The 14,102-nt window shown below is 41.5% G+C and overlaps 1 protein-coding gene across 3 annotated transcripts in view; it reads left to right on the top strand.

Moving 5' to 3' along the window:
* YLPM1 (YLP motif containing 1) overlaps positions 1–14,102 on the top strand; it is a 35,716-nt gene that overhangs the window by 1,894 nt on the left and 19,720 nt on the right. For all 3 annotated transcript variants that reach the window (XR_012580729.1, XM_074542614.1, XM_074542613.1), the window contains exons 2-5: positions 4,289–4,525; positions 5,422–5,616; positions 6,769–7,511; positions 9,614–11,932. Coding sequence is in view for 2 of the 3 variants with exons in the window: in XM_074542614.1 (XP_074398715.1) it covers positions 4,289–4,525; positions 5,422–5,616; positions 6,769–7,511; positions 9,614–11,932 (3,494 nt within the window). In the remaining variant the exon portion in view is untranslated. The remainder of the gene's footprint in view (positions 1–4,288; positions 4,526–5,421; positions 5,617–6,768; positions 7,512–9,613; positions 11,933–14,102) is intronic.

Raw genomic sequence — 14,102 nt, 5'->3', positions numbered from 1 at the left:
GCAAGGCACGAGTGTTGGGAGGCCCTCAGCTGTGTACACGGTCAGGCAGATTCACTGAGGCTTTTGCATGGGTTTAGAGTTATCTTATTGGCATCCACCTGCAAGAACAAAATTGAGCTGCATTCTTTGAAATTCCTTTATTTAAATCTATTTAAAGCTAGGTTTGCAAAAGTCCTATTGTGTCATATTGAATTTGCTGTGGCACTTTGAATTTGCTGATTGCTGGGATATGCCGTTTTTACATTCGTACCATATAACTAATTACTACCTGGCAAAGTAGTGCTTTCAGTTCATTTCACTTACTTTTGTGAAGGTTATGGACAGTACTAATTGATCTTTTACAGTGATAACAACAAGATTTAATTTTTTTAATGACAAAATCTCAAAAAGTCATGTGTAGAAAGTGGTGCTTATTTGGCATTGAGTCAGCTTGTTGACTTCTTAAATTATTGAGCTCAATGATAAAATATTGATAAAATATCTCCAGAAGAGTTGCAAATAATGCTTTATTGTGTGCACACATGGAAGCAGCAGAATACTGCTGAAATTTATAGTGCTTGGTTTATGAGTGTTTATACAAACAGCTTCTATCTTGAGTAGTTTGCTTGCTCTCATTCAAGCTCAGTGTTAATTCAAAAGGAATATGATATTTTCCTGGTCATAACTTTGTTATAACAGACTGATACATTTTTGGCTATCTTAGGCTGTAAAAAGAGACAGGATTTGGAGTAACAAGTTTTTACACTATAAGGAATAGGAAAAGCTAAGGCTTTCATGCCTTGTAGTATTCTGAAAAGCCACGTGAAGAAACTGTAATTTGTCATTTGTAGTATCCTGTTAAGCTGTTGTTTAAACTGGCAATTGAAAGCAATTATTTCTGTTCCTCATCCCACAGTAACAGTGGCTGCAGACAAATATATCAGTGTTTTTCTCTTAACTGAGAAGATGTTACACAATTTCCCATGAGTTGGTGTTTTATTATTTTCCTTTCCAGTCTAAGATACTGTTCTTTGTCTTGACAGTATCATGAGCTTAGTGTAGTTTCATCCATGGGTATATAGTTGGATTAAATTGCTGGATTCTTATCAAATTTGGTTAAAATAACTGTGGTATTTCCTTAATGTTCCATCTGATGCTTGAGTAATGTGTGCTGCTATTTGTTTACCATATCACAGACTGGGTAAGGTTGGAAGGGAGCACAGGGGGTCATCTGGTTCAACTCCCTGCTCAAGGAGGTTCATCCCAGAGCACATGGCACAGGGTTGTGTATTCCAAACAGTTCTTGAATATCTTCAGTGAGAGACTCCACAGTCTCTCTGGGCAATCTGTTACAGTGCTCAGACCCCTGCATGTAAAAAAGTTCTTTCTCATATTCAGGTGGAACTTCCTCTGCATCAGTTTCTGCCCATTGCCCCTTTCCTTGTTCCTTGGTACCACCAAGAAGAGTCTGAATCCTTCCTCTAGGCACCCTCCGTTCAGATACTTCTGCACATTGACAAGGTCCCCTCTCAGTTGTCTTCTCATGGCTCTACAGTCCCAGCTCCCTCAGCCTGTTCTTATTAGAGAGAGATGCTCCACTCTCTTGGCATCTTCATTGCCCTCCACTGGACTTCTTCCAGGAGCTCCAAGTCTTCTTGTGTTGAGGAGCCCAGAACTGGACACAACTCTCCAGCTGTGGCCTCACCAGGTCTGAGCAGAGGGGCAGGATCAGCTTCCTCAACCTGCTGGCAATGCTCTTCCTACTCCAAGGGTGCATGGGTTCATCTGTACCCATAAATATGCATTTATCTACATCTGTTAAAGCTACCTCAGCTTTACCACCTCACCATTTAACAGACTGCTGCTCTCTTTAAACAGCTCATTTGTTTTGTAGAGCGTGCTGAACCATTCTTTTGCAGTTTTCACCTGGAAAGGACATAGTGTCCCCCAAAGCAGGTATTATGTTATGGCCTAGGGTCACCTGTATTAGCTTTGGAGTAGTCCTTTGGTGTGGACTTCACATTAACGTATTTGGTGCTATGTCCTGTGGCCAGGAGCTGATAGTGCTGGTTTCGTGTTCCTGTAAAATGCAGCAGGCATTGCCTCTTGGTCAGCCAGAGATGGGAAAAGGCCTCTGTTGATGCTTGTGTTTTCCCTGGGCTAAAGGATTATAATTGGACTTGAAAGATGACGAGTCCAATTGAATGACAAGTCATTGTGAGGAGGTGAGCACTCAATAACTGAATTTTTCATCAATGAAAAATTTTCTACACTAGCACTTCTGTTCTGTTACAACTAAGCTGTAAAGATCTACCTTTCTGCTTTTCTTATACTTTCCAGATAGCACAGTAATAGATTGCACAGACTCATCTGCTGAAAATAATAGATAGTTATATTACCATAGCTCTGGAAAGCCCATGTCATGTTATGAATTCTAGCCCTATGTCCAGTTGGTGGAACAAGGAGGAAACAAGATGGATCAGTGGAGACAACAATCTTGTGGCAGTAGAACATGTGCTCACCCATCATAGCATCAAGCACCATGATGACAAATCACCTTATAGTGAGTGCCTTTTGAGATGGATAGTTGAATCAGGCTTTGTATAGCTGGGAAAGTACGCTCCTCCCTTGAGCTGCACTTATTTCAGCATGTTGTTGAATGTTTCTGACAGTCTGTGCTGCAGTGTGAATGCATATCTTCCACCCAAAACTATGGAACTCTTCTGAGACATATTCTTGTTAAAAAGATTCATGGCAGGAATAATTGCATGATCAATTTAAAGTCTGTGAAGCATAGTCTCTCATTTCATTGACCTCATTTCCAAGTTACAGAAGTATTTTTTTAAAAAATACAGCTCCGTATTTGTGTTTCCTACCAAGAGAAAACATAATTTCTGATCTGAGCATGAGGTAGGTTTCTAGCAGAAAATTACTCTTCTTCTAAACCTATTTAAGATGGGCAGAGTGATTCACTTCTGAGAAATCTCATCAGACAGCACTTGCTGCTTTGATGTTGTCACACTTTTATTTTGAAATGCCTGCATCTTTTGGATTCTTTTCTGACTGGGCTTTATATAGGTTATTTTTGGTAACTGTGCATGCTTGGGTGGAAAGGAAGAACAGAAGGTATAAAGGATGGAGATCAGTCACAGATTCTCAGAGGTAATGAAATTGAGAGCACAAGAATGATTGCACTAGGTTAGACCAAAAATTAGAGTACTTTATCATTCTGTCTTTGATGGTGACTAAAAGCAGATGTTAAGAGAACAACTTAAAAATCAAGGGTATAGTAATACTTTCCTGGGATACAGGAGCTGCCTTAGCTGTAAATGGTGTATTTATTTTCAAAATATGTAGATTTTTCTGAGCTATGACTTGAATCCACAAAATTTTAGCCCTTGGAGAGATCTCTCGTAGGGACTCTGGTGGCACAAGACCATATCAGGTGAAGAGTAGCCTCCCACAGATGTCTTTCTATTAATTTGATGACTGATATTTCTCATATTGGAAGAGATACAGAACTGTTGGTTCTTATTCATGCCTCTTTAAGACACTACTGCTTAAGTGTTGAGATACTTATTTCTAGTCTTTTGTTATTTATATTAGTGGCAGCTTACTGTTTGAAGCTTCTGTCATCTGCCTTGAGTACTCTTAATTCTACCTTGAAATATTTAAGACTGAAACTTATTATTTCTTAAATGGATCATTTTTTTGGGGATGGAACCATATCCACTTCCCTCTTCAGCTGTTGAATGAGTCAGAATTAATGAGAATTCAGATAATACATAATCTTCACTATATACTGGTTCTGATTCTTCTTTTTCTTTCCATAGCTTTGTTCAAACATCTTCACCACAATTTCTCAGCTGCTATTTTCAGTCTACTTGATAGCTGTGTTCCCTGTTCATCCTCTTAATCTCTTCTGTTCATTTCCTTCTTTTTCTCTTTACTGTAGTTCTTAGTTATAAAAAGCTCTAATACCAATAAACATGGTACTTATAGCATGTCTGTAGTAATTTTGCTTATTATTGCCTGTGCTCCAGATTTTTGTTAGTATTGTTTGCTATAGTTAGAGAATAGTAAGCTTGTTGGGGTAAAAAATAAATTTTATTGTGGGTTCTGTGCATCACATAATAGTTTATGAATTTTGATTTAATTTTCTGACATCCATTGCAATACTGTTCCTGAAGAAGTGAGTTTTTCCTCAAAACAGTTTTAAAAACTTTTCTACAGTATGATTCTAATGGCTAACATTAATGTTTTTCTATTGTTTTTCTTGTGAAACTTAGAAAATGTGCATCTGTTACAGGAACAGCAGCAATACTGGTACCAGCAGCACCTGCTTAGCCTGCAGCAAAGGGCAAAGGCCCATGCTCAGGGACAGCAGCAGATGAAAAGCCCAGTAGTGAAGGATGAGCAGAGAGCAAAGCCTGAAGAAGAGAAAATGAGTGCTTCAAATCAGCAGTCTGAACCTCCTGCTCTTAATGAATCCCTGCCTCCAGCATCCAAAGAAGAGGAGTCTTCTCTTACATCCACTGAAACTCAGGTAGGCTTTGTAAAGTGATGCCACTCCCTTTGTGTCCTAGATGAGCCAAAACCCCAGGAAAATTAATGCCATCAAATTCTCTTGTATACTTTGTAACAACTAAATGTTGTGAAGCAGTCTTAAAAAAACATTTGCTAAAGCTGCACCAATTAGAAAATACACTTCTTGTGTATAAAATTACATATTCACCCACATGTGCACCAAGCAAGTCTGAGCTGAGTCCCCCGCACCATCCACAGTGTTGTCTGTGAGAACACCTCATGATATTGAAGTGCAAAACCAAGTAGGTACTCAGTTCTTGAGGAATGTTATGTTTAAGACACTATTTCTTAATCTCTCTCTGGCACTTGGTGAATTCTGGCTCCCCTTCTCTCTGTGTGTTAGAATTGGTCTGAAAGCCGAGAATTTTGCACAGAGGTTTTTTAATCAGCATGCTCAGTAGCAATTACTGTATTATAGATGGCGGTCATGATTGATGTTTGAACAGTATGTGCTCCACTTTAACTTACAGCATGCAGGTTCCTACAAAGTGGCAGAAATAATGCACTTGGAGTTACTTTACCTCACTGTGAGAAACCTGTTTCTCATTACATTTACTGTGAGTGGCAGATAACAGATTTTCATTAAGCTCTTTCCTGTAGGTAGTTTCTTTATGTATGAATAACTTAATTGCCATCAGCCTAACCTTTAGATTAGACTGTTCGCATTAAGAAAATATGTGTTCACATCTAGAAAAGGTGGGGTAAAAATCAGCCTTCCAAGAGCTGTGGGTGGCTGAAATAGAGTGATAAAGTAGGAACAGTGAGAAAGTTCCTGTAAGATGTGTAGTGACCAAGTGTATTTTTTTCTGACAGATGCAACTTTGCTTTGTTTATAGTATTTACCTTTTTCTGTAGCTCAATATTGAACCTCCTGATGACCCTGAGGAGGATTTGAGATTGCAGCAATTGCAAGCAGCAGCAGCTCAATGGCAGCAGCACCCCCATCAGCGGGTTGGGTTCCAATATCAGAGAATAATGCAGAAGCACGCTCAGCTGCAGCAGATAGTACAGCAGTATCAACAGATCATGCAACAGCCTCCACACTTAGAGGTGAGACACTAAGGAGGTGGTTTGATATACATCCTGGGTGACCCAGCACTCAGTCTGCTGAAAAATGCATAGTTGAATAATTTGTAATGGTTGGCTCATTTGTCTGGCTACTTTTTCTGCTTGGGTAGAAGTTTATACCCATTTTCCCTACTGTCACAACTTCCGAATGAAAAAACATTGGCAGATGGTGATAAAGCTTTGGTAGGATGAGAAATACAATATTTTACACTTCTCGTGAGATTTTTTTGGATGTACCTAGGTGATACAGGAGCAAAGCTGAACACAATATTGAATTTACTCAGCTTTGAGTGTTTTGCCACTGGAGAAACAATTCAGAAAAGTTATGTAAACAGATGATTGCACAGAACAATTTGGAAGCTGCTCTTTTTTACAGAAATAAATATGTACAATTATAAATGTACATGACAAAAATAGACAGGAAATGTAGTTTTAAGAATCAGTATCTCACATTATTTTTAACTCAAGTAATCAGTTAAAACCAATATTGTAACCTTTAAGCTTTTAAGTAGAAGTTGATTATTGTATTAGAGGGTTGAGTCAGCTCTTATTGAGTTGGTAGAGTTCATACATTAAACATTTCTTTGTAGGTTGGGCTGTCTGCTCAACCTACAAAATTGGTTTGTTTTTTTTTTTTAATATCTTTGGGTAAACCTTAAAAATCTCAGGCAAAATCAAGCCTGATATCTTCACATAATGAAAGACAGAATTTGAAAGAAGCTTCATTTGTGCAAATAAGATCTGGCAGAGGCTTAGAGAAAAATAATGGCAGATAGCTGAGGCAATTCTGAGCAGGTTAATAGCAAAAACTGAAGCGTATGTACGTGAAGATTGATTTGAGCTTTAGCCATTGTTAGGATGCACTAATAGTACAGTTTATACAGATTTTAGGTTTCTTCAGCTGTCCTGTTGGAGTCTTCTATATATAGATATAGTATATGGTCATAAAATATATAAATTTTCACAATGTCTTTAAATGTCACTGTTAGTGTTTGTTTTTGTTACAGTGTAGTTCTTCCTCAGCCTTGCACCCAAGTCATCAGAAATTGTGATAGTACAAGTGATACTGAAATACATGGCTCTGAGAGTAACTGACTAAGGTATTTTGAACCTATTCTTGTCATGTCATTGCAGACAATGTCAGTGGACATGCAGCTGCGACATTATGAGGCACAGCAAAAACAGTTCCAGCAGCTTCATAAAGATTGGGAGCGATCGATGAACCAGCAGTGGCAGCATCAGCTTCAAACCTACCCTCACAAAGACCAGCTTCAAGAGTATGAGAAGCAGTGGAAAGCATGGGATGAACAGATGAAGGTTACTCAGTCACATCTGCAGGAAAAAGTGACCTCACTCCAAAATCTGAAGAATCAATATCCTGCAAATGTGTCACTGCCACCTCCGTTTATTCCATATTCCCAAACTGGTCAAGGTGGCATTCCTGTTATGCCTCCAACTTTACCTTCAACCACGCCTCCACTGGCTCCCCCACCCCTCTCTTCTGTTTCTCAGTTATCCAGTTCCTCTGTCCCTTCAGGATCCGGTTCTCAAAGCAGTCAAGCTACTGAAGCACCAAGGCCAGCTCTCCTTCCCACCCCTGGTACCTATGCATCAAAAATAGCTAGTTCAACTAGCTATTCACCTTACCATTCTCAAGTAGGTTCATCCTTTGGCTCATCTGACCATGGAAAATCTCAAGGTCATCTTAGTAAACAAACTGTAAACCTTTCATCTGAACAGCAGTGTGGGGAACTGAAAGGCACTTCTGCAGTGTCTTCAACACACACGCCTGTTGTGCAGGATAAACCGGTGAGATCAGGTGGATTGCTTCCAGATCCTCCCAGATCAGCACGTTTTGAAGGCCCTAGAGGCCCTAGGTAAGAAAGTTTTTGTTGATCTATACATATTCCAGGCTACAAGATTTTCAGAGATTTATTGGGAAATGAAATATATATCTTTTTCTCAAATCTTTTTGGGGTTGTGGGAAGTGTGTATTTCAGTGGAGGTTTTGTTTTTAATGTATGTACACCATACTCTCTGTATTAATATTTTTAAAGCAAGGATACATACATGGCTTTCACCTGAGCATAATCTAGAGTAGTAGTTTGCCTTTTTTTTTTTTTTTGTAAAGTGCTTGAGGATGCTGCCCCTTTTTAGTCACAAAGACAATGCTCCTTCTTTGAAAATAGGAAAGCTTTTGTAAATATTTTATATGTCTTTGCTGATTTTATACCTGCTATATAATTTAATCCAAGATTGTTTTTCTGAATGTTTTTCTTTAATACATGATACCAGGGTGCAAAAACAACATCTGTTCTATCTGCTGATTAGTTCAAGATGGGTTGGTGTGATGTCTGCTGAATCAAAGGGCAGTGGTGTTCTGCCCAATTGTTTCTATCCTTGTGTACTCTGCTAGACTTTACAGTAATATCTTCATGGTTATTCCCCTTCTCTTGGCTTCCAAAGTGATCAGTCATGAATAATAATTTGTGAATTGCTGGCAATGTACATGAGCTTTATACAAATGAATCAGTTTTACCTCCTGGTAGTTTTTAAAAAGTGTTTCAGTTCCTGTGGATTTGTTGGATGTACAGTTCTGAAGAGAGTGTTTTCATGACTTGCTAGTGCATGTCTTTTATGTGTGTTGGTTTAGAGCTCAGTGATATACAGTGATAGGCCCAGGTTGTCTTTCTGGGCTGTGAGCAGACATTTCTGGTTCATGTCCAGCTTTTAATCCACAGTAATTCCAAGTCCTTCTTGGCGGGGCTGCTCTCAATCCCATCATCACACAGCCTGTACTGAGACCAGGGGCTGCTCTGACCCAGCTGCAGGACCTTGTACTTGGCCACATGAGGTTCCCATGGGCCTACTTCTCAACCTTTTCTAGGCACCACTGGATGGCATCCTGTCCATCAGGCATGTCACCCACACCACTCAGCTTGGTGTCCCCTGCAAACTTGCTGAAGGTGCACTCAGTGCCACTGTCTATGTCATTGATGGAGATAAAAAACAGTGCCCAGTCATCTGAGGGACACCACTTGTCACTGTTACTGATCTCCGTCTGGACATTGAGCCATTGTCCCCTATCCTCTAGATGTCACCATCCTGCCAGTTCCTCATCCACCAAATAGTCCCATCCATCAAATCCACCTCTCTCCAATTTAGAAAGAAGGATGTTTTGGGGGTGCATGGAAAAGGCCTTAAAAAAGTCCAGACAGATGACATCAATACCCCTTCCTTATCCATTAGTCACGCCATCATAGAAGGACACTGGGTTGATCATGCAGACCTTGCCCTTGATGAATCTGTGCTGGTTGTCCCCAATGACCTTCCTGTCCTCCATGTGCCTTGGCCTAGCTTCTGGGATGGTCTTCCCAGGCACAGAGGTGAGACTCACAGGTTAGTTTCCAGGGTCCTTCTTTCTACTCTCTTTTAGAATAGGTGCAGTGTTTTCCTTCTCACAGTCACCAGGTACTTCACTGACTGTCACCATTTCTAGATATCATGGCTTGGCAAGTATGGTAGCAAATTCCCTGAGTATTCTGGGATGTATCTCATCAGGTCACATAGACTTACATATATTCAGGTTCTTCAGGTCATTATGAACCTGATCTTCTCTTATCGTGGAAGTGACTTTGCACCCCTAGTCCCTGTTTTGCAGTCCATCCACTCAGGAGGTGTAGAGTTGTCAGTGAAGACTAAGGCAAAAAAGTTGTTGAGTGTCCGAGTCTTTTCCTCATGCATTTTTACCAGTTTGCCAGTTGTGTTTGTCCAAGGGGTACACTTTCTATGACCTTTCTTTTCTGGCTGATGGCCTTGCTTTGGCCTTCCTGATTCATCTGGTGATGTACAACTGTGAATCCCAGACATCTAAGCAATTTGACTTTAGACATGAGTTCTCTATTTTGTGTGAAATTATTCTATAGGACTTTAATATGACATCTTCATTTGAATAAAATTTCTGTTGCATCATCTGTAGATTTGACGGGCCTCGAGGAAGAGGATATGACAAGTTTGAAGGCTCAAGGCAGAGAGGACCTCGTTTTGACTCCCAGCGCTCAGAAGGATACAGGTCACGTTTTGACCGACAGAATACAGATGGACAGTCTTCAAGCAGATGGGGCTCTATCCCACGAGGACCAGCAGGACAATTTTATACAGCAAATGCATCACATGGACACGGTTCCCGACCTAGTGGTCCACGGTGGATGGGGCCCAGGCCTCACTTGGGACAGCAGCAGCAGCAGCAGCAGCAGACGCAGATAGACTCACAGTCAGAAAGCAAAGAGCCTTTTACAGACACAGCTGGCGATCAGCAGTCTGTGAGCAGAACTGAGTCTACTCCTGACGCACAGAGTGCAGGTCCCATTGAGCCAAATGAGGACCTGACAGACACTCAACAGGAAGCACCCAAACCTGAAATCAAAGAACCTAGTTCAGACCCTCCTAAAAAGTGGACATGGAGTTCACATGATCCCAACCAGCAAGTAGAAGAGTCCAAGGCACCCACCCCACCTATTCAGAACCAGAATACAGTACCCTCTGCAGAAGGAAATGAGGATTTGGATACACCAGATATCCAGCTGACTGCTTCAGATAGCACCCAGGGCCTACCTGGACCGGAAGGCAGAGGGAAAGGGCCATTCATGCATGAAGATAGAGGAAAGGGACCAGGAAGCAGAGGAAGGGGCCGTGGCAGAGGGCAAGGGGATGGCCGTGGCTGGGGAATGAGCCGTGGCCGGGGAATGGGAAGGATGGATGGTGGCCGGGGAATGGGAAGGGTGGACGGTGGTTGGGGAATGGGCAGGATGGATGATGGCCATGGCCGGGGAATGGGCAGGATGGATGATGGCCGTGGTAGAGGATATGTATACAGAGGCAGAGGGCAGGCTAGGCAGCCATCCATCCGTAGCAGGGGAGCTTTCAGGAGTGGAGACAACAGGGAGAGGATGCCAGATAGACGGTCAGGCAGCAGGGAGAGGATGCCAGATGGACAGTCAGGCAGCCGGGAGAGGGGGCCGGGTGGGCGGTCAGATAGCCATGAGAGGGTATTCTCTAACCGAGACAGAGAGCCACCTGGACGGACAGGCAGCTGGGACAGGGGCCGGGCAGGAAGCCGGGAGAGAGGCCCGGTGAGACGCCCCTCTAGCCGGGAAAGAGAGCCTGTACGGCGGGCAGGGAGCCGCGAGAGGGAGCCCATGCGGCGGGCGGGTAGCCGTGAGAGGGTCCCCGTCAGGCGGGCAGGGAGCCGGGAGAGGGTCCCCATCAGGCGGCCAGGGAGCCGGGAGAGGGACCTGGGCAGGCGGGCAGGTAGCCGGGAGAGGTGTCCCATCAGAAGGGGAGATAGCCATGAGAGGGAATCAGGAAGATCTGAAACAGGCAGTATGGGTAAACCCATTCACCTAGGAGATGACCCTGACAAATTGCCTCCCTATCATCGAGATGAAACATTCAGGGGTTCTTGGGGTCATGAAGATGATACAATGCAGGAGGAATTTCCTTTAGATAGTCAAGATGACCCATCTTTGGAGCATGAGCAGTTGGATGAGTGGGAAAGAGAACAATACTGGAGAGATCACAACTCTGATTATCAGGATGATTCTGTACATGTGTATGACAGAGATGACAGGTTGCAATCCCACCATTCACTGCCTCCGTTGTCTCCCCTACCACCACTACCTCCTTTATCATCTGATCACGACAGACGAGATTCATGGTGGGATGACTGGAAAAGGCCAAGAGAAAGGGAACTGGAGAGAGATCTAGATAGAACTGGAAGATCCTCAGATATTTATGATCAAGATTTAGACAAAGAATGGGATAGAGACTGGGACATGAGACATATGGATGACAGAGAAATGGGGAATCGTGACCTGGATATCCCCCCTCTACCACCACTACCACCCCTTCCACCTCTGGACAGGTATCGTGAAGATAGGTGGAGGGACGATAGGAACAGAGATCATTATGACAGAGATCTCCGAGACAGGGGTGAGCTTAGGATTCGAGAATATCCAGAGAGATACGACACGTGGCGGGAGAAGCAGGACTACCTTCCTGAAAGGACTGACTGGGAGAGAGAACGCTTGTCAGATAGGTGGTATCCAGATGATGGAGAGAGACTGAGGTCTCTGGATGACCACTCAGATACATCCCTTCCTCCCCCTTCACATTCCTCTGATATGCTGGGAGCAGATTCAAACCTGGACTCTGACCAGTCCTTGGGAGGAGTGATGGTCCTAAGCCAAAGACAGCATGAGATAATTCTGAAGGCTGCCCAGGAGCTCAAAATGCTTCGGTGAGTTGTCTGGCTCTATGATTTTGAATAGGAATCCCGTTCTGTGGGATCCATTTGAATCAATGGATCAATCAATAAGTAAAGTAGTAAAAGTAATGGCTTCATTTCTTTTACCTGCAGCATGATAGGAGGAGCTCATGTGGAAGAAGTTATTTGGAGTACCTTTACCACAGTTTTTGTAGATGGACTTTTTTTCTTAAATAGGTGATTGTCCCTTTCCAGGGAGAGATGTGTCCCATCATCTGACCAATCTTTTTGTTGTCTTCAAACAAACTTGTGGATAATTGCTTTTCGGTATTATTGGTGGTATCAGATGAGCTTAGTGATAATTGCTTTTTAGTACTTACCCCTCAAGACATACATTAATGTAGTTCTTAAGACCTATTTTTTTATATTGCTCACTTTTAAGTTAAAACATAGGTTAAAACATGGGTTTTGCTCGTTTCTTTGGTTTTTTTACAGAACCTCCTCATTTGAAACCAGATATTGTCGGTGAAAAGTTTTGTCAAATTTGGTTGATCTTAAGTTCTGGGAATCAGCATAAAAGGAGTGATCTAACAGTTAGGAAGATATGAATGCCAGAGTTTATCAGGACTGCATTTTTAGAAAGCAGCTACTAGCATTCCTAAGGCTTTAATAAGCGTTTATTATGAAATTAGTAATAGGAGAGATGGGGCTGTATGAGGCTTTCAACAACCTGATCTAGTGAAAGGAAGGCTGGAACTAGATGATTTTTTAAGTCCCTTCCAACCCAAGCCATTTCATGAGAGAGATATTTTGCACTTTTCTTCAGACTGTTTTGTTTTCATATTTGTAAGATTGCTGAGCACCTGTCCCATATAGAAGGCCTTGGATGCATGCCAAAATGCAAGAAAAAAAATTTTTTTTAAAGGGAGAACTTTTATTCTGAATAATTTAATAATTTACTGCAATCAGATTACTTCAATAGTGTTATTAACTGTGAAATCCATGTTGTAAAGTAGTATTTGCTGAAAGTTTGGAGTTACATTATTTTCAGCTTCCTGACTTTCCCATTGCTTCAGTTGCCCAGCATGTGTTTTGCTGTTTATTGTGACTTGCTGCAAGCCAGTCACTTAGGCTAAGGAACATAGTTTGGGAATCACTACGAGAGAAATTTATTAGGGCTTAAATAATTTAAACATAGTCACTAAAATATTTTATGTAAAAAGTAGTTACATATACATCTTTCAAAGCCAGTAAAAAGGGGAAATATAAATATGATACTGATTCTTAATAGAATATGAGGGTAGTCTTCAAATTAGTTACACTGGTACTTCTCATTTGGTTCTTATAGACAGATGATTTAAGTCTGAACAGTAGGAACAACTTTATGGAGATTACTTATTAATTTTTATGGGGATTTTTTGAGTGTAGAGTTATACCAGTAGGGTGGTACATAACTGCTTTCATCTCCAAGACTAAAGCCTTCATCTGGCTTTGCTTTTATTGTGTTTAAAACAGCATGGTCTTAGCTGCAGCCTGTTCTGTATTTGTGATTTAGTGTAGTGCTCAATTTACTCTTTTGTATTTACAAAACACTGAGGATTCTTTTTTTTGAGCCAAGTTCCCCTTCTGCTGAACACTCAATTGATGCATTACTGGTTAGGGTGGTTTCTGTTACGTCTTGCTACAGAGGGATCCCATTCCTAGTTGTCATTTAAAAACTACTTCAATGCAGAGTTATCAGCAATTGAAAAACCTAGATTAAAAAGGCTAACAAAAACTGAAGGGAAAGGAAATCATATTCACTAGAACTTTGTAATCCAGTGATTGTAGTACTCACAGCTGAACCTGGTCTCTGCCCTGTAGACTATGTATTAGTTGTGTATTAAATAACATTTTGATATATAAACCAAAGAAGCAAAAGTTAGACTCATCATTTGGTTTTTAATATATTGGTATCTCTTGTGCTTTGTTGGCCTTAGTCCTGTTACCATGTGAACCAGAGCAAGTAACTGAGAGCACTTAGGTATGCGTTTCCAAGGGGTTTCTTGCTTGCAGAAGGTGTTGACAGAAACCAAAATCCAGCTTTTCTCTTTACTGTTCAAATGGAGTGGCTCTGGCAAAGCACAAAAGCATAACTACATGTCTCAGGAAACTTGTGATCAAAAAGCGTGCAGCTAATGCACTAAATGCCTCCATGGTTAGG

The sequence above is a fragment of the Zonotrichia albicollis genome, chromosome 6, assembly GCF_047830755.1.
Source record: "Zonotrichia albicollis isolate bZonAlb1 chromosome 6, bZonAlb1.hap1, whole genome shotgun sequence".
In the NCBI taxonomy this organism is placed as follows: Eukaryota; Metazoa; Chordata; class Aves; order Passeriformes; family Passerellidae; genus Zonotrichia; species Zonotrichia albicollis.
This window is presented reverse-complemented; position numbering and strand designations above follow the sequence as displayed.